The sequence below is a fragment of the Aythya ferina genome (genome assembly GCF_964211825.1).
Source record: "Aythya ferina genome assembly, chromosome: 1".
Lineage (NCBI taxonomy): Eukaryota > Metazoa > Chordata > Aves > Anseriformes > Anatidae > Aythya > Aythya ferina.
Window position 1 is genome coordinate 55,783,448 of NC_140296.1, and position 21,182 is coordinate 55,804,629.

Sequence of the window (21,182 nt, forward strand, 5' to 3'; positions counted from 1 at the left end):
GGTATTAGCCAGTACTTCCTTCCCATTCTCAGTTCTTTGCAAATGGGATGGGAAGGCTCAGCTTTCTCCCCTGACAATCAGTTATGGAAAGACTTTACCCTTAGATCTACAACTAGTCTTGGTCCTAACCTCCTACCCATGGAGGTGAGCAGAGATGGACAGCAGAGGCATAAAAAAAATATACCTACAATATGAAAAGATGAAAGATGTAAAGATGTCAATGGCTGGAAAGCTTACAGTAGAGTTTAAAAAAGAAAAAGTGGTGGAATAGGAGGAGACCAACACCTCTTGCTGCTGATTTTAGGCCTCTTCCTCCAAAATGAGTCAATTTTCTCTCTGCATTTCATTCCTTTAGTCAAATCCCCTGCCACATTTCACATTTTGTATCCTCCTTGTTATTGTTTTTATTACTATTAATTTTGCAAGCTTTCTGCTTTGAAAAATACAACCATAAATTTTACTAGTGAAGTATAAAGATCACAAAAATCAAGATGTGAGAATAAGACTTTTTCAGGAATAAAGGACTTACTGAAAGGAGACAGCATGAAATGCTAAAAAGAATTTAGTAAAGGACTTCAGATTATTTGCATATCTTCATAAACTGAAAATACTTTAAAACACTTAAAAATTACTAACTTCAATTATTGCTACAAAATGAAACAAACATTTTCTAAATACATCAGCTAAATAATAACAGAAACACATAATTAACAGCTTACAGGAAAAACTACATTAGGGTAGGTTAATTCATATTCTTTTGAAAGTCAGAATTTAGTCATGAACTTTGCCTCCAGCTTGTGTTGGAGTTAATTTCTTTCTTTTAAGTCAGATGCATAACTTTTACAAAGAACTCCATTTCACATATAAAAACAAGTGACTTGATCTTATCGGGCTGGGGAATTACAATTAATTCTTCTCTCTCTATTTTTTTTTTGAAAGATTAGAACAATTTTATATACCATACCTTTCCAACCCCCACTTCTTGATAACTAAGATAGCCTGGTGGAAGATTTGCTGACACTGGAATGTGTTGCTCATTTGTCACCACTCTTCCATCTTTTATTAGTGGAAGCCAAGAATAGCCAACTATGAAACATGAAAGGAAAGTAATTTCAAATATGTCATGAATCTTTATATAAATGCTTACAGAAGTCTTCCAGTCTTCCAATATGTAATTCATAAACCAGAAAATGTTAATGTAAGGGTCAAATGATTTGAACTCACACACTTAGAAAGAATTGAAAAGGCAAGTAAATTCTTATGAGTTTGAAAATATATACATGTTGTAGGCATCCTAAAACATTTAAAACAAGAAATACTTAATGAAATCTTTCTGTCACTGTAATATAAAGCATCATATGGATCAAGGCAACAAAATCATAGTTTATCAGCTAAGCATACTTCATAAGATCTCCCAGGTAGTTACTGAAAGCAAACCACTAGCAGACACACCTTGTGTTTCAACAACATCTTTCTTCTTTGTACTCCCTTTGCTTGAATTGTCACAGCTGACATGGTAGAAGGTGAATAACAAATGGTGCTTTTCATGTAACTGAGTGGGCAATTCTATTTTAATCTGAAAAGCAAAGAAACACAACCTTTGTAGAAGACTTCAGTCAGAACAGTGACATGCCATACTGGTTGAACAGTCTGACTTAAAAGCAGTTCGAGTTTGTTATTTGAAGCAAGATTCGAGAATTACACTTACAAAACTTTCAAAAATATTTAATTACAGTGAAAAGGAGGGTCTGATTTAACTGACACCGTTAGCAAGACCTTCACAATCCTAAAATTTTTGCTAGTATTTTTAAATGTAGTTAATACTTAACACAGTAAAAATCACCTCAGAAATGTAGCTTACCTCATCATAGAACTCCGGATTTTGGTGGTGATGCAAAACAGCAGCAAATGCACTTCTAGTAAATACTGGTCCGCCTGGTCTACCATAGATACACTAACAGTAGAAAAGAGGGAAAAAACAGAAACGACAACAAATTCTTTTTCACTCTTAGGTAAAAGTTTCACCAAGAATTTGAAATATTTTAAGTTGTGTTACATATTTCAGTAAAAATGGACATTTTGTAATGCAACTTTTGTATGTCAAAAGTGTTGATCTTAAAAAAAAAAACAAAACAAAACACAAACTTAATGTGGATATCAGCAGTGATTAAAAACTAGAATTGATGAGTAAGCTATTGACCTCCTTTCAACTGCGGAATTTAGATGAATGCATTGTACTAAACAGCAAATCAAATTGCTACAGAGAAGCTGACAAGATGAAACACTGAAGCACCCCGACTTGGTTGAAAAACTGACATGTCCTTTGAAAAAGAATTTCTAAGGAAAGTGAATAAAGAGATTACTGCAAGGTCTCTAGAAGTTGTCTGTATGTTGCTATGATATTCTGATTATTACTGGAACCTATAAGGTCTTGCCTTTAACTCTTGGTTTCTTTGCACAGACAGATTACATCACCTGTAGTCTGCCTGCTGTGCAGTAGAGTTGACACTGTGGTTTCACCTCAGAACTCCTATATATTTTTCAACTTCATTTCTTTCAGGCACTTCCTATATACTGTGATAGCTCAGGAACAAATACAGACTTGGTTCTGTAGTTGGTCTAAAGATTTATTGTTTTTACTGCTTAAAAGTTAGAGTAGGCACAAGGCACCCTTGTTTGCAACAGGTTTAATACTGGGATTTTTGTTGATATAAGGAAAGAAAATGCTCTTAGTAATCTTTTATTTCAAAAACAAGCAAATCATCTAGAAGTTACTTCTATATCAAATGCAAAAGAAGGATAGAAAGCTACCACCTCGAGCTAGATAAAAATCAATCATTAGTGTCCTGATTAGCTAACTGGTCACAGTTTTCTTTAATCAGTCATAAAAAGCAAATACTAACCTTTAAAGGCAAAGAATCCTCTTCATCAGAATCCTTGAACTCAATGCATACTGCAATATTTCTAGCCTAAAGCAGCATTCAAAAACAAAAACACTTAATTGGAAGGAACATCACAGAAATACAGTATGTAAACAACATCAGTGCATTGGAAAAAGAATGTATTGTTTGCCTATACTCACCTTTGCAAAAGTCTTTTGACTGTCATATTTCAAATGCTTTGGATAAACGTAAAGATGATTGTTGTAGATGGTGAAAGGCTGAGTGTGTCTTGGTATACAGGGAACAAATTCCTCTATTTCAAGCGTTACTAGTGTCTTGGTACTATTTTCAAACTGTTTCATAGGAATGTATGATGAATTAACATAATCTGAAAATATATTAAAAATCAATATAAAGCTGAAGAGAAAACAACCGAATGTCCATTTAACAGTGTTTATTAATACTTACTTGGAAAATCTGGTGACACATTATCAATTGTAACATCCAGATTTCCTAAAATAACAGGAAGCTTGGCCATCTTTTCAGGCCTAGTGGAAGAAAAAACAAAACCAAAAACCTCAAAGTCAGGCTAAATGCAAAGCTATCAGAATGCCAGAAAAAAAAAATAGAGGGGGGAAGAGGTGGGAAAGAGAATAGGAAACAGAAGCAAAAATAACATCCTGAAATAGGAGTATGAGAGGAAAGGTGGTTTGGGGGTGGACGACTTTATTATTTTTTTTTCCTCTTCTCTTTTTAAGAATTTAAAAGAGAACTAAGGCTTTATTCACAAATGTGAAAATAAGTAAGAAAAAGCACTTTGATTCCCTTTCTTTATATTGAAGTGAAAGCCTTTTAAAAATACAGATTTTCTTTGCCTTGTAGTAACTCAATATAATTGGCAAGGAGGGCCTTAAACTTAAACATAAATGGCCTTAAACTTAAATGGCCATCAATGAGCATTGATATTAATAGGATAAACCTGGGGGAAGACCAAAGAGGAAGCGAAATCAGTAAGTTAACAAAATGCATCTTTCTCTCAGTAATTTTTTTCTGTGTTGTTCTTTTCCTAGAGTAACAACAATATTTAGTCTTAACAAGACTACAATAACATTTCTTAGATGTTTCCATCCATGTAGATAATCCAAAATACGATTTGAAGCAGGGGCATTTTCCATGTTAAAATATCAGTAGAGTACCTTTTTATTATTATTATTATTATTATTAATTATTGCAAAGGAAACAGCTGCAGTATTTTCCAAAAATACTATCCTGCACTGTATTGTGGTTGAAGTCTGGATTCTGATTCCAATAGCTAAGCCTTAGACATTACAATCTCTTTCTTACTAAAATTCCTGTGAAATACCATACACAAACCCACAAATAAGGTACTGGAATAACCAAAAGCATTTCCTTAATTCACAAAGTAAAGTGATGTGGTAGACTAATTTACTATATTAAGTTCAGATTCAATAATATTGTTTATAGCAAGGAGTAGCTGTACACAGCAATTTCAATGCTATGTAAACGTCAACGAAACTTTGAGGAGCTATATAAAATTGAATTAAAATACCTGTTACAAACCTCACTGCCTTAACAGATTTGGTAAGTAACAATAAAATAAAGAAGCTATATCAAAAGCCTTTTAAGATCTGTGCTTAGCAAACATTAATATAAAATAACAGAAATGGAAATGCCTTTGCAAAGCAGGAAAAAATTCTCAGTAAATCTAAATATTTTAGTTATTTAATATGATCATCAGTCAATAAGAGATTCTTAAGCCTTGCACAAAAAATGATGCGATCTTTAGGAACAGTTTGTAAAAAAGTATGATTGGTATACTGTTGTTGAGGCATTCTAAGCCAGATGCACTCCCAAGGAAGGTGGAGTGGATACTGACTTGAAGCCCCCTCCCCTGAGACCTAGCGTCCTCTTTCCAAGGTCAGTGCATGTGATACTTGCTCATACTTTGCTTCCTGTGAGAGCCAGAACACTGCATCATGCAGGCGTAACACCTAACGTAGAGGTACTTGAGTATATGATGGTTATACATAGCATAATACTTCAGTCCTGCTCAAAGCCCTCAAATGCTGCAAAGGAGAGATCTGTAGGTTGTGTGAATGCACTGAATGTCTGTACAATTTTTGTATTTGAAGTGAAAACATAAATATATACATCAGAAGATGCTCTTCAACTGGAGCATCTAATAAGAGAAAAGATTATTGTTTAATTTTCAGGATAGAGTGAGGAAAATTAAACTTACTTGCGGAAATCTGCTAACAATTTCAGCATGTCTTCATTTGAAAGCTTATTACTGTCTTGTCTGAAAAGAGGTGAAAATCTTGCATTTTTGTCCAGTGTTCCCGAGGCATCTTTAAACAATGTCCTGAAAGTCAAAGTCTTGCTTTCAGATGAGTTAATACAAGTGTTGCAATTATCTTCAAGAAACTTCTTTACTACAAAGTAGAACATACTGCACTATCCTTCATATTAAATACTCAATATTCCTTTCATTGTAGGGAAGTTTTAACATATAAATAGCTCAGTGTAACAAATGAAAGAGAAACGTTTAATTCTTAGTAAAATTAAAAATATTGACAATGGAAAACAGTTGCCAATATTCAAGAGTTTGAACAATAATGTGATAAATTTTCAACTTTTTTCCTACTACAAAGCTTAAGTCTACATTTGCTTTTCAGAAATCTTTGTTTAATTGAAAGCAAAACAAAAAATAATTTAAATAGCACATTAAGATTTAAACAAAACGAGATGCAGAAGATAATAGGTTGAGTTGAAGGGGACCTTAAAGATCACCCAGTTCCAACCCTCCTGCTATAGGCAGGGATGTCACCCACTAGATCGGGTTGCTCAGGGCCTTGTCCATCTTGGTCTTGAACACCTCCAGGGGTGGGGCATCCACAGCTCCTCTGGCCAATGTTAAAGAAAATTGAGGAAAAACTACATATTGGCAAGATTTGTCCTTACCTAGCTGCCCAGGCAAAAGGCATTCTGTATTGACCTAGTCTCTGGCATGCCTGCTTAGCGTTCTTCAAAACTTTCTGTGCAACCTTCAAGGGACATAAGAAATTGTCAAGCTTTATAAACAACAAAACTCCACCATACAAGAAAAAAACACACATTGATACAGATATAAATTAAATTAATACCTCTTAACAATTCATTTCAGGTTAAACAAGGCCTGCTGATCTCACAACATTTCACAAGTGAAAACAAACCCATCCACACCTCCTGATAACACATTTAATTAAGCAAGAAAAAAAAAAATTGCTAACAAGTCATCTGATTTCTGCCTTCTTTAAAATGTAAATACTCAACAACTGATAACTTAACCATCAGAAAAGAGAATGAGATGGGACAAATTGTTCTCATTAGAATTTTCAGGTTTTGGTTTTGTAAACTATGAAATATGAACAAATACTTCCATTATATTGAACCAACAAGCAGAGCTAGAAACTCACTATTTTGAAATGTTCAACACAGTGCTGAACCACTTGGCCTATGGCAGAACCTCCTGACAGAGCAGTAGGTTTCTCTTTTCCAGAAGTCAGCTTTCTGTGTGTACCTAACACAGTGAAAAGTATTTTCTAGAGGCAGAAAAACCCAGAGTAAACCTGCTTGAATACTATCCCTGATCTATGCTGTTGACATTAAGAGCTGTTTCTATTGGTGTGCCCTTTAAGCCAACTCTCTATTATCCTTTCTTGTAAAAAGATGAGAAATTACATTTAAAAGCACAAACTCTTGATCAATAATTATCATTATTCCCCAATATCAGTGTTTAATGGTAGAACAAGTGATCTATGTAATTTTTTTCTTCCATTTTTTCCTTCTCCTTGACCAGAGCAGCAATTCTGCAGGGAACTGGAACTTGCTTATTGCACTGACATAAGGGGAGGCCTACATAGCTGGTCAGTACTGTTCTGCTTTTGTTTCCAGCTAATTCAGTGTAATCCCAAAGAACAAGAATAGACAAAAATTCAAACTAAGGATTCAATTGTGTAAAGTTACGAGCAAATGAAAACCAGAAACAGGCAGCATAAGTTAATATAACAATGAATGTTCTTATTTGGCTGTTACTGTAACACAGGTCAACATAGCATTCCGCATCAAATTTTGGAACACTTGGGCTTAACTAACTTTCCTGTGTGGCACAGGCCCAAGACCACCAAAAAGCAGTTATTCAGTTCAATTTTGCTTTAACTCAGTAACAGTCAGCACGCACTTCAAAAACAGGCTCTCAAAATGCAGAGCTGTTGCTTTCTAATGGTAGCTGCAAAAAATCTCAGCCATTCCTGGAAAAGCAAATCAGTAGCCTGCTCTATATTAAGACCAAGTGAAAAATACAGTTTTTCGCATTTAACTTAGCCAGAACTAAATCAGTAGAAGAGAACGCTGTTCCTCTGCAGAGACTGAGTGTTAACCCTTCCTTCGTCCCTTTGACTAGCTGAAAGCAGGAGGAATATCAACAACACCTGACATTGCTTACAAAATCTCTATTACCCTCATCGGACTATTTAAACACTGCTCTAAGCCAACAAAATTAAAACACTGTTGCTTCACTGACAGACAAGAAACAGCAACTGAACAAGTTTCTTGTTAGCTAAGTTTCAAAAAAAAAAAAAAAAAAAAAAAAAAAACCCTTAACATTAAAATGTTACATTATCCTAGACTTCTAAAAAATTCATGTTTCAGTGGTTTATTTCCAAAGGTGATACAGAGTTCCTTCAAACCTACAGAGCATGTCAAATGTAAAAATCTACTCTTAATGATATCGGTGGTTCTGAAGGAAATCAGTAAGAATATAGATATGAAAGTTACAGTGAGCAATGGTCACTGAAAACTGAGCTAAAGAAAAAGACTATAACAATTATATAGTAAATGAGATCCACTAACTAATAGAGATATGCAGTTAGTTTCTGAATATATTTAATTTCACTTGCAACTCAACTTTCACATTGAAGATTAGCATTCTTTCATCAGTTTAAAGCCTTTAAAAATTATAGATTGTCATGATTACAAAGAGCTAAATAATTTTTTTAATTATATACTGGACTTTACTGATAAAATTTCAATAACAGTTACTACTAATAACTAGAACTTACTAAACCAAATCATTGTCACTGGAATACCTTATAAAAAGAACCACGTTTTTGATCGATATTTTTTAACTCCAAATCAACCTGTCTTGCCTCACTATTTTTTCTGTGCCACAAAAGAGGATAATGTACCTTTGAAGAATCTGAACTTTTCATGTATGGTTCAGCGCAATGCGTAATACTTCCCTGTAACACTTTTTCTATTCTGGCCACAAGGAAAATGTCAGGATGAGGACATGTGACTGAAAATATTCCCTAAAAATAAAACACAAGATAAATATAAAATGAAAATGCACGCACTTTTTACATCACATAACAAAAAGCCATTTGAAGCATGATGGAAAACTGCCCTATTCAAAATCCAAGCCACATTTCACTAATTCTTACCTGCTTTGGATATTGTAACATCGTTTCATAAATGTCTTGAATTCTGTGTGAACCATCACCACTGCCATTCATCATTGGTTGAGGTGCATTGGATAGCATGTGCCTTACTGACGTGTGGTTCAAATCAACATGGAAATCTGCGGAAATCTTCCGGTTGTTTTTAATATCAAATAGTGATAATGTGACAAAGAAAGGTTCTACCTAGACATTTAAAAAAACAATGAAATGTCATTGTTATCATCTATATTATTGTAAAAACATGTATGACAGGAAGATGAATATCATATTTGTAAATAAAGGACCACAACTCTAGGTATTACTGACATTGTATAGAAGACAGTACAAGAAAAATTTCAAAAAATTTCTTTTTTCAAAAAATTTCTTTTTTCAATTTCTACAACACCAGGTTTGTTACAAAGGTACTTCTTATAGCATTTAGGCTCTCATTTCAATTTAAAAGAGTAGAAACACCCATAAACACTCATGAACAATGTTTCTCAATCATAGCAAAAACTTTTGCTATTAGGAACACTGTCAGCAAAATATTGAGACATTCGTTACAGTATTAACAGAAAATAATTAGGTGAATGACTTACATTTGTTGTTGGTCCTTCTTCATTTTCAGCAACACAGCTTTGCAAATTGAAAGATAAATCATTACACTTCACAAGAATTTTTTTTCCAAACTTTTCTTCAAATGGCTTCACGTCTGGTTCAATACCAGAAAAGTCAAGTTTCTTTAAAAAGAGAAAAAGAAAAGGAAAATTAAGTATGTTATTTTTCATCCCCAAAGGATCAACGTACAAGGAAGCGTGTTATTTCCTTTTAAAAAGTCTAACCTGTGCATCTGGATCCAAGGCAAAAAGTTTAACTCTGCTTTCACTTTTGATCTTTATTTCTGCTTCTCTGGTACTCTGTCCAAAATAAGAAAAACAGTCATTTAATAGTGTGATACAAAGAAAAGTGGTTTTCAATCTCATTCTTTTTTCCTGTTCAAAGCTTGAAATATTTTTAATTCATGCACTCTTCTCTCCCTGAACTTTGCAACTGCTTCGTTTAAATTGCTCCATCATGTCCAAGCAAAAAGAAAAAATATTTTCCTTTGCTTTTTTGAAGACTGGATTTTCCAGTCTCCAAAACATTAAAAACAGATAAATAAAAAACACATCAGCAACATGTGGCCTTCTGAACTAAAGGAAAGTATACCCCAGTGTAGCTCATATACCATGCTGACTCCTTAAACAATAGATAACTTTCACATTATTTTATTGAAAAACAAACAAAACAAAAAACCACACCACAAAGAAGCATGAATGGTATGAACGTAGGTTGAAACTCAGAGCGATAGTGAGACCATAATGCTGCTCTGGAAGCAACAGGTTAGCTAAGTTAAGAAACACAATCAAATATTTTTGTTGTTTTGTTTTATTCCTGTTCTTGAGCTCTACTGCCAATGAAGTGTTTTTTCTGTGGGTAGATGGAGGGAAAAAAGAAAGCTGTCCAAGAGACAAAACTACCACACTGAAAAGTTACTTCTCAGAGCTTGGAGGTAGTACACTGATCCTGCTCAGTATTTGTGGATACCTACCTTTAACAGTAAGAGAAAACTGAAGTAGCACAAATGGAATGTGAAAATTGCTGGTATACATAGGTTATTTTTCCATAAAACCTTGAAAGAATATTGTATGATTTTTTGAGTCAAGGGAGACGAGAAATGGACACATCCCTGAGCCAAAACTAACAATGTAGTATAGTTGCCATTCTCAAAGTATAGCTAAACAGGGATATAGAGTATTTCATTTGAGGTGGGAGTCTATTTTTGGGTCAGCCTGTACTGGCTAGAAGATGTTACCGACCCAAAATGTTGATCACTGACCATCAGCAGGAAGTGGTCTCCTGCCCACATCTGCTTTGTTAGAGGTTTTAAACTCTAAAGATGTCACCAGCTCTAGTAGCTCAGAACTCTATTTTAGGCTAATAATAAAAATAACTTAAAGGATGCATAACAGAAGAGGAACTTTTGAGGTTTGATTTTGAGCATGGATGGTTTAATTGATTTCATTTACTATGATCTTTACTGCACAGGAGAAAAGACAGCAGTTGCTGTGGAAGACATGACCAAGACACTCAAAACCAGCAGAGTGTTGGCAGACTTCACTTGTTCAGCAGCTAGCATAATTGAGATGCACATGACTAAACTGTGAGGAAGTGTAAGATGACAAGAAGTTCCTTTGCATGTTTTGGAAAGGGAATGGTCAGCAGCAAGACCTGAAGAGGAAGACCTACTCATACAAGCAAGCCAGAAATTACTTCAGCCCAGATGTATTGAATGGTTTTAGATCTGTGTTTTATGCACTGAAGACAAGACAAAAATACACATTTTTTGACAGGCAGATTGCTGGGGAGTTGGGCAGAAGTCAAGAACTGAAAATGTATAGTCAGCAACCCTCCCTACAGCCTGGCAGGGACTCTGGAATTCCATTTCCTCAGTGTTACTGGGATAATGCTTTCCTACCACAAGAAGCACTGGGACATGCAATTATTAAGCAGGTACTTGGCCACACTGATTATGATAGTCACATCGTTATTTAAGCCAGAGGTCTAATTAATATATTTATTTTTTTTTTAAATGAAGATTTTAAAAAAACTACATTCACACTTGGTACAGAGACAGATTCAGCAGAACAGACAGATTCAGCTATGTGTGCACATCTGTACATTGAAGTGCACAAACCCATTTTATTTAATCTTATAAATTAACAGCTGTTGACTGGAAAAAGGAAGGCTCAGGTGTACTCACAAGGGTTAAACCTTTCCTGGGAAGACACTTTTTCCCTTATTGTCAGGTGGCTCTAATATCACCCCTGAAGGGATTTCTCTTTCCTCGTAAGATTATAAATTCATCTATTGTGAAAATCTCCTCCCAGAACCAAGAAAAAAATAAAAGAGTAACTATAAACTCATCTAAAAGAAGGCTCAATGCCTTAGAAGTCTTCCACTGGGAAAAACAAAACCAAACAACAAATAACAGCTGAAAAGACAATGCAAGAAAGAACAGAGAACAAAAATCTTCAAAAATAAACAACTTTTATATAAAATAATCAAATCAAAGCACAAGTAATGTACTAATGCAAATGGGGATAATTTTTCCTGTTCTTCTCTGGGTAAAAAAAAGGCTAGAAAAATGCATTAGAGCAAACAGTAAAGATGAACTTGAATGGGAAAACCAAACATCTTATTTGGAAAGAAACAAATTTAAATAGGTTGTATCCACAGAAGAAAAAGAGTCAGTGCTTAAAGAGCTGAGGAAAATAACATGCTAGGAAAATACCTAGCCTACAGAGTTGCAGTGCTTCCTATCAAAAGGTTACGGAAACAGGAAGCGGCATTTGTAGTACAAAAATGGCACACGGGTGCCACAGCCCTGAATAAAAGTCCACTCCAAAGGTCATGTGGGATGTAAGTATTCTGATAGCTCCAACTACGAAGAAAGAAAAATCTTACATACAATAAAGACATCTAACTTTATATTTGTTTTGGAAATACCTTTTCCGTGGCCTCACGTTACTATGCTGTTTGGTGCTTACAGCTCTTCCAAGGAAAACTTGATTGTATGCACCACAATCCCAATTCATTTCCAAATGCAGCTGTAGCTGGAGTTAGCATAATATGTTTTTGTGTGTACGAGCCAAGTTGATTACAAATAGGTTACAGAAAGAAATGTCAGGCAGCCAGTTTGGGTGCTAAAGTCCTGTTAGTGTATAGTGAATCTTCTGATGTGTTAGCTAATAAATAGCATTTGTTTTACTCCCTGCTCTCAGTTTATAAGCTGTACTCCTTCAGGAGTAGTGACTAGGTCAGGCAGACCCTCTGAAAAGAAGAGGGGAGAATTCTAAAGCATGGTCAAGGAGTAAAGCGTCAAGACTGCAGGCTGTATCACACAAGAAATAGTAAGGAGTCACGATTCTGCTACTTCAATAGAAGAAGGTTACCAGCTCCAGTCCTTTGGTAATTCAGCAAAAACTTCTCCCCTAGAGAACTCACAAAACTTACAACGCACAAGTCACTATTTTAACTGAAATCAAGTCTGCAAATTGGCTGGAGTACAGTTACATTTGTTTTCTATGTATTTCTACTCAATCTTCTTCTATTTCTATTTTGTTTTACTTACTTGGTGTTTTCACTATGCAAAAAATTGAGTATTACAGATCATATTCAAATAAAACATCAGCTGAACAATCTATCTGCTGTTCTTTGTGGGCAAGCAATAATGGAAAGGTCTACAGATTTCCATCTCAAAGACATGGGCAACTCAGGACTCTAACCACATTTCTACAAAAACAAAACTGAAATGCAAGAACTGCATCAATGCAATAAATATCCACGAATTTGCCACCTCCTTACAAGCACAAATACATCATCATTGCTATTAAGCTTCTCTACAGTTTTAACCATAAAGATAAATCTTGAGTATAACTAAATTACTTCTACTGAAGTAGTTTAACACTTACCTGTATGCAGTAAAACAATTCGAAGTATGTAAAATACAAACTAATGAAATAAAACTTGCTGCTTTGAGACAACATGTACATTTGCTTTACATCTTTAAGACATCAGCCAGGTTGCTTCCAAAAGCAGAAAATGGGCAAGCTCAATAACCACGACTATCGACAAGAGCTTCCAAGCTTTTAAAGTACCACAGACTGACTGGAAGCTGAAAGCCAACACCTTAACTTTACTGAAAGTCCACACAACTAAGTATTATGTTTAGGACTCTATATCCTGAGTAGTCATTCATAATATATATTACCTTGGCAATTTCAGGATAGTAGTTATCAAAGCTACTTGATGAGCTTTCCATTTTGCTTTGTTCATCATCTGCAATTAAAAAATAAATAAAAATCAAATAACTACTTACAAACTTCTGTAGCAAAGATATTTCTGATTAGTTTGTTTGTAATTCACATCCCCTCAAAAATAACAACCAACAAACAGGTTGTGGTCAACTCTATAATTTCACTTTGTAAAGATGTAAAGTAGCACTTATTCCTAATCTTACCTAGAAAATAGCTATCAGCTTTAATACCAGTTTTGATACCCGCACTGGAGAAGATGCTCAATGTACAAAATGTATATTAGTCTTTCCATTATGCATTTTAACTTGAACTCAAAACACATTGCCTCTGTTTGTTCAGGTTTCCAGGTCTACTCTCCAATGGCTACTGGAGTTACAAAGCAGCCATTCAGTTAGCTTTAAGAACCATCTTTTGGTTCTAAGGTCAGTTGGGGACCACTGATGACTAAAATGTCCTTCACAAAGCTGCAGGCTTCTCTTTTTCTGATTTGCTTTTGTTGCAAACGTATCATGTTAAGTTCTGACTATCTTTACCAAAAAAAAACATATCTAATTTTAAACTGTAATGATACCTTTTGGTATATAGTGATATTTATAAGCACAGGGACCGATAACCTCTTCCAGGTTCTTCTGGATAGGCATGTCCTTAGTCTGATACCAGTTTTCTTCCCCATCCACTCTCAGGACAAAAATTGCAGAAGATGACATACAGACTCTCCTTTTGTCACCCACCTATCAACTGTACTTGCATCACATTGCTTTCAGATGTCTGCCTTACCTATACTTAAAGGGTTCCAATAGCAAAGAAGCAAAAAAAATATATATACCTGTGGTCAAGAAAGTCATGTGTAAATTTAAATACCTCATTACTATCACAATGTCCTGTTGTTCTATCTACAGTGGACACAGAACAGGTTATTCCATTTTCAACATATTTTATGCATTTTTAAAAATAAGTCCCTCCTTGATCTTCTCTTTTTCTTGAACTACCTTGGTCACGATTTTTCATTGTGGGTTCTATTATCTAGACTTCTGAACAGTTCCTTTATTCTGTAATGCTGCCCAAAGGGCATAACTCTCATCAGCTCAACAGACAATGAGAAGACCCAGAATGACCAAAGGAAAATAAATTTTAACAACAATATAAAGCCTTTATAAAAACATACAAAATATAAAGCCTTTATTTCTGAATGCACACATATTGACATTGTCAAGTAAGTGTACCAGCATAGCTGGAAACCCTTCTTACCTTCATGAGATTCTCCATTTCTCTTTTCTTGCATTGCAGCCTCGAAGTTAAGCTGAAGGATTTTGTTCAGAGTGTTTATCCATTCTTCCATCTCAATTTCACTGTCTGCAGCTAAAAGGTAACTACTCTTGTCTTGCATCTTGAGCTCAAATGCAAAACGTCTGACTTTATTGTTCTATAATAAAATAAAAGATTTTTTTGACATTTTTACATCTTGTCTACTCATAAATCTAATGATGCTATTCATCTAATACTTTTGTACTTCAAATATTTCAAAGGCACACACTTGGAACAAGTGTATTATTATAATCCTTTTTCCTCTCTGATATTTGACCTTCTGAAGTTATGCATACCACTTCACCAAGTGGAAGTATAAAAAATATTAGCCCATTTTCCCATCCCTCCCATCATTTTGCTCATCAAGATTTAAAAAAAACCTAAATGTGACAATGAATACGACATTACAAGTATCAAGTCTTCATGTATCCAGATCACCTGGAAGTGAAATTAACCAAGATCTAGTGATAAAAGAGCACGAAACAACATTTGAGCGAGAATCTTTTGCATGCTGCATTTTTATACCAGAAGTTGTCATAAATAGTCTCAACTCTGAATACACCGATATTACAAAATTTAAATACACATGAAGTTGGGAATCAAGCATTTCTCCTTTGTTCATCAACCATTAATGTCACCTTTTTTCTACGATTTAAGTCAAGGCCTCATAAGTACTACCTGGCTTGACTCACATTCCTGAGAATGAATTCAGAAGTCTCAAATGCCAACAAATGAAAATTCTGCATTATTGTCACAGTAACTAAAAAAACTCTGACAAACTCATTAGTTAAACATTAAAACAAACAACAAGACAGCCTTGATGGTGGTTTTAAGTTAAATTTGATGTCAAATTACATTCTGGTTTTCACCATACTTCAGATGTTTCAATTTACAGAATTAACTACTGCTTGCCAAAGCATTCAGCTTCCTACCAAATGTAAGTTTCTGTTGAAGATATAAAGAAACATGTGGTCTCCAGATCTAAGGCAGCCTTACCAATTAAAGTCAGTTTGTCATTTACTTCCTTACTGTAACCCTTAACTTTCACAGCTGAAATCCTTGACATAGGTGGTGCATCTTACCACTTGTCTGCTTTCACAGATGAGTGAGTTAGTGATTAAGCTATGTATTTATATGGCTGCATACATTATGTGGCTGGACTTTTTTTTATGCGGAGAAGTCTTAACATACCCCAAGACTACAAGAAACACCCCTCACCCCAAAATACTGTCACACATACTTGGCATTGCCCCTTACAGAAAGGCTGGTGAAGGAGTTTATTCCAACTGCTTTATCTTTAAAATCTGTTCATGAAGCCAGCATTTTTCTGTTCTGTGCAACCTCTGCATTTAAAGAGCAAATAGTCTATGTACTAAATGAACTTAAAACACAAATGAGAAATGTTATAAGAAAGCAGTTGGAACTAATCCTCCCTCACAAAAAAACAAACAAACAAACAAAAAAACTTACTCTGAAACAAATAGTTTGGTTCCTGAGAACAGCAGCTTAGAATTATGTTCACCTTAAAAGAACAACTACTTCCATGCATTCCAAGTCAGACAACTGTAAAATGCAGTGGTGGGACTTTTTTTTTTTATTATTATTATTTATTTTCCTCTTCTATTAAATGGAATTTCAATTTTTGTTGTGTAAAGACCACTTTTTTTTCCGCATGAGATGACACTAGACAATACTCCAGGTCACCAGTGCAGAGTAGATGAGAACATAACATGCACAACACTCCTCACCAGTGCTGAGTAGAGGGGAAGCATCACCTCCCTTGAACTGCTGAAAATACTTTGCCTAGTGCAGCCCAGGATACCAATACATTTAGAATCATTCATTTAGGTTGGAAAAGATCTTCCAGATCATCAAGACCAATCATCAACCTGACCTACTGCATACCATCACTAAAGCATGTCCCTTAGTGCCACATCTCCATGTCTCTTAAATACCTCCAGGGATGGGGACTCTTCCATCTCTCCGGACAACATTTTTTTTTTTTTTTTTTTTTTTTTTTTGCATCAAGGACACATTACTTGCTCATGCTCAACCTGGTGTCCAGCAGGACCCCATGTTTTTTTCTGCAGAGCTGCTTTCCAGCTGGGTGATCCCCAGCACGACGTACTAGTGCCTGCAGTTGTTCTTCCCCAGGTGCAGGACTGTACATTTCCCTTTGGTGAAGTGCACCTATCGTGGTTGCACTTCCCTTTGCTGACGGGCCTTTCTATTTGTAACTCTTGGAAATATCAATGCTTTCTGATCACATAAATGAATATAGCATCGCCCTCAATAGTCTATAACAGAGCCACAGGCTGATAACTAGAAACTAGCCATCACCTGGATGAGAAACAAAAAGAGCCTTTTGTTTGTTTGAAACAAGAACAGCCTTGAGATGGGTAATTTATGTTATGAGAGAGAAAGGCACCAAAGCAGAGGAAGCTGTACCAGAAGAGCAGAAGGAAAGATATAAGATTTGGAAAACAAAGACCACAAATGTGTTTATGAACCTTTTTGTTATTGTTGTTGTTTGATTGTTTTAAAAAAACATGAATCAAATTAGTTGACGTGGAATTGGCCAAAACTGCACCCCTAAAGCAAAACAATTTGTGTAAATCTCAATATGCAACTTGCAATATGAAGAAATTTACAAGATTTCCCAAAATATTACAATATTTAGAAAAAAATAATCCTCTGTAAAGCTGTTGTATCTCTGCATAAATCTTTAAAGAACTTTACACTAAGAAATTATATATTATTTAAAAAATACATTTTTACTAAACTTTGCCTATTTCTATCAAAGTTAACAAAGCCCTAAAACCCAAGGTTTTTTTTCCAGGTATACTGTGCCTAACAAAACAGTTACATGCTGTACTGTAAATACGTAACAGAATCACAACAGAAAACACTCTTTTCTTTGGCACTTGCTACTGACAAACATTTTACCAAAGCCATTAACTGTTTTAAAAATGAAGAGCACATGAAAGTAATATTGTAAAGGTCAAATGAAAGCATCTGGAAGGGTGACTGAATTTAATACAATTCCCACAACAAAAATCCCACACAAGAAGCTATGCAAAACATTTTACAGCCCATGTAAGAACAAAATGCAATTGAAATTAACTCTAATTTTATGCAGTCATTACTTTGCCATAATTTATTTTTTGTCTTTGCCTTAAAATTTTGCCCTTAACATTAATACTTGACATCAACTAGTAATTTTTGTTCTTTTCAGATAAATGTTTCAAATTCAGCCTCCTTCAATTCAGAATCTAGTTCACTATTTCTGCAAGACTCACCGTATGTAGTTGTTCCTCTGCATAACAGATTCTTATCTATGTCTGACAAAAGTTACCTGTATTATTTCTTTTAATCCATTTGCTATAAAATACAGAATTAACTGAAAAGCAAGCAAAATAATTATAATTACCTGAACCACTCCCATGCACGAATCTAGAAATATTGATCCTTTGGGTTCTTTTGATATTTTTTCATCTTTGTAGAAATTGAGATTATAGGATCCATCACCAAGTTGGATTAGGTGGAAAAATCTTCTTTTAAATGACTAGTGAAAAGAAAGAAGTGAAGAAAAAGAATTTCAACATTAGTATGTTGACCCAGAACTATTTAGAGTCAGCTAGAGAAAAAAGCTTTTATTTACACATAACCTAAGGGGTATCATTAGAAAACAAGATTGAAATCAGTAAGTTAAAAAGATTTTTTTTTTGGAAAAAAATAACTGAAAAGTCTGCAATACAATTGTATTGTATTATCTGAAAGTATTTTTGATCCACAGGAAGTTATTTTCAACAGACTTTACAACATTATGTATAAAATATTCAAATATGATACCCAACAAAATCAGTCTAAACTTATTTCTAATTAAAGATGTAATAAAACTAAAGACGTGTATTAGTAGCCCCTTTCCTACTATTAACAAAAGGGTCTGGCTGAGAAGTGCTTTAAAACACTGCTCTTCTCTCACATAATGGATTTTTACTGCTTTTTTTTTTTTTTCAATAGGTACTGTGAAGGGCAAGAAAGATTTGACAACTATAAATGATATACAAGCATCTCTCTTCCACCTCATGCTCTTTTTGTTGGAAGAAAAGCACATGCAAATGGACTTCCTCAAAGACACGATGAGATTTCAACGTTGGTATTCATTTTTCACCATGCATAGGCCATTCATAAACTTACTCTCATGGTCACACTGATTGCGCTATTCATGTTGCCTTTGTACAGCCATCCTTGTTTTGTTATTCCACCCTTCTGAGATCCAAGAGATGCTGCGTCCTGGAGATAAAGGCAGGGAGGTGGAAAAAAAGTAAAGTTTATCATCACAGACTAAAACCATTACATATATTTGCGTATTTCAGAAGTCATTTTTAAAGATGGAATAGTAACGCTCATAGTATAATGATAATTATGTTCTATTAAATTATATAGCAAATACTGTGAAATTATATAGCAAATATTTCAGCTAGGACCAAGGATGTGAGATTAACCTCATTTAATTTAATACAACTTGGCCAGTAAGAGAGGCTTTCTCCATCACCAGCAGGATGATCCAATTAGATGGCTAAATATTAAATATTGATCCAATTAGATGGCTAAATATTAAATATTTAGAGAGCTGAACATTAGACAAGATAAATTCTAAATTCTCTGGGAAGGGAAGACAGAAAACTCAGAGTGTTTATTTATTTATTTACATTCTAGTCTCCCCGTGCACTAATTTTTACTGATTTCTATTATCAGATTTGGATAAACTCGTGCTTATCCAAAACTTCAATCAAGATTTCTCAACCCTTTTTGTTTTATATGTATTACCTCTAAGACATTACTTTAAGAATTTAAAGAAAACTGTCTTGAAATGGATCTGTTCTTATGTCAGAATCAAAACTTTCTAAGGCAAGTAAGACCAAACTCAGCAGTAATGGCAAGTTAAAAAAAAAAAAAAAAAAAAAAAAAACCACAGCAGATTCAGTGCATGTATCCTACATGACACTGCCTGTATACCACTTCCATATACCAGTTCATGGAATTTAGAAACTACATCCAACGTCATAGCATGTTAACACCTACTAAAAAGCAGTACCCCACTATTAAAACTGATCAAAATGACAGATCTACAACTTCCACGTAATAAATATTAAATCACCTATTAATGCAATCATTAACAGCAGTAGCATATAACTTTACCATTTTTTTCAGTTGAGGTAACCCATTCTGACACAACAAAAACATTAAGTAGACTTAGAGAAAGCATTTCAACCATGTAAAAGAGAAATACTCTTGACAATTAATCATCCAAATCTTCAAAATTAGCCATCTAGTTGGAAAAAAACCACACACACAAAACTTCCCTCAACTGCCTCATCTACTTTTCCTAATTCCTTTTCTCAGTTATGAAGACAAAATACAACAGAAAGTAATTACATATGGGTGACAGTCATTAGTTCAACAGCTGAACCAAATTTTGAATAATATTAATTAGTTTCTGGAATTAAATCAAGGAACATTCTGTAAGAAGTCCCTAGCTAATTTATTTACAGCTTATTTGTTCTGTCTAGCTTGCATATTCATATGCATATGAGAACTTCAAAAAAAAAACCTGCAAACAGAAGGCAAAATTTGTGTCAATCTGTTCCTTCAAATATTCTAGTCAGCTTGCAAGAAAATGAGGTAAAGCAAGGCTGACACGGTCACCAACTTTCAGAACACTTGACAGATGCCCTAGAAGCAAAGAACCAAAATAGCAAATTTTCATATGCCCCCATGAGTCTCACTATCCAAGCAGTGCAGTCTGCGTGTTTCCAATTGGAAAGTCATTACCCCTACACACACTCTGGTCTCCATTACCTAGGTAATTTTTCTTGTACCATATAAAGATGACAACTCCAGACGGTGGATTTCGAACTATGATTCTCTACCTACACTGGTTAAGAGTTATCCCTAAAGAAAGGATGGTTTTAAAACCACCCTTACAAGTCCAAGGTGATGGGTTGGTGATGAGTTATTGGCAGAAGTTGCTTCTGGGCAAGAAGTTATGTAATTATGAAACTACATTTTTTCTGTGGTTCCATAAACCACAGACAGGACCATAGATATGACAAGAATTCCTTCATTATGTGTATTAACAAAAGCTTAGATTTATCTCTGTTAAGACTTTGCAATTCATAGCCTCTGAGGTACAGCTCTACCAAATTGCATGACACTTCCTAACACTAAAACTGAGCATCATTTGAGCCTCTCTAGTTACACCATTGCCATCAGACAGAATCCTTGCCTACAGAGCCAAAAAGCTATTGAATTTATCCAGCCTACCATCTGTTAATACAAAGGAACACAGAGTCCATAGCCATTAACACACAACTTTTACACTGAAAACATACTTCCTGTTTCCAACCGGTAAGTTAATTTCCTTTTTTATTATTATTATTGCTGCTGCACATTATGCTTCGCTTTTAGAGAAAAAAAAAAAAAATCTTTCCCACAAACTGTGCTCCAAAATTTATTCCTACAGCAACTGTTTCAATAAAAACAGCTCCTGATCTTGAACCTCCACCCCTGGCTGACTTAAAAATTCCATTTATGAACATCAACTTGATGGCCTGATAGCACAAATTACTTTT

The 21,182-nt window shown here is 34.7% G+C and overlaps 1 protein-coding gene and 1 long non-coding RNA gene across 12 annotated transcripts in view; one reads left to right on the top strand and one right to left on the bottom strand.

Moving 5' to 3' along the window:
• The window catches only part of DOCK9 (dedicator of cytokinesis 9), a 125,972-nt gene that overhangs the window by 54,648 nt on the left and 50,142 nt on the right, over positions 1–21,182 (bottom strand). For all 11 annotated transcript variants that reach the window (XM_084524207.1, XM_084524204.1, XM_084524201.1 and 8 more), the window contains exons 6-21: positions 18,745–18,840; positions 17,975–18,109; positions 14,488–14,662; positions 13,194–13,261; positions 9,223–9,297; positions 8,980–9,120; positions 8,384–8,584; positions 8,129–8,251; positions 5,865–5,947; positions 5,143–5,265; positions 3,351–3,430; positions 3,083–3,270; positions 2,904–2,969; positions 1,862–1,954; positions 1,453–1,576; positions 965–1,086 (exon numbers count right to left, since the gene is read on the bottom strand). In XM_084524207.1, the coding sequence (XP_084380333.1) occupies positions 965–1,086; positions 1,453–1,576; positions 1,862–1,954; positions 2,904–2,969; positions 3,083–3,270; positions 3,351–3,430; positions 5,143–5,265; positions 5,865–5,947; positions 8,129–8,251; positions 8,384–8,584; positions 8,980–9,120; positions 9,223–9,297; positions 13,194–13,261; positions 14,488–14,662; positions 17,975–18,109; positions 18,745–18,840 (1,893 nt within the window). The remainder of the gene's footprint in view (positions 1–964; positions 1,087–1,452; positions 1,577–1,861; positions 1,955–2,903; positions 2,970–3,082; positions 3,271–3,350; positions 3,431–5,142; positions 5,266–5,864; positions 5,948–8,128; positions 8,252–8,383; positions 8,585–8,979; positions 9,121–9,222; positions 9,298–13,193; positions 13,262–14,487; positions 14,663–17,974; positions 18,110–18,744; positions 18,841–21,182) is intronic.
• Positions 14,525–20,173, top strand: LOC311439068. Its single transcript, XR_014694529.1, has 2 exons — positions 14,525–14,605; positions 18,568–20,173. It is a non-coding gene; the product is annotated as an uncharacterized lncRNA (long non-coding RNA).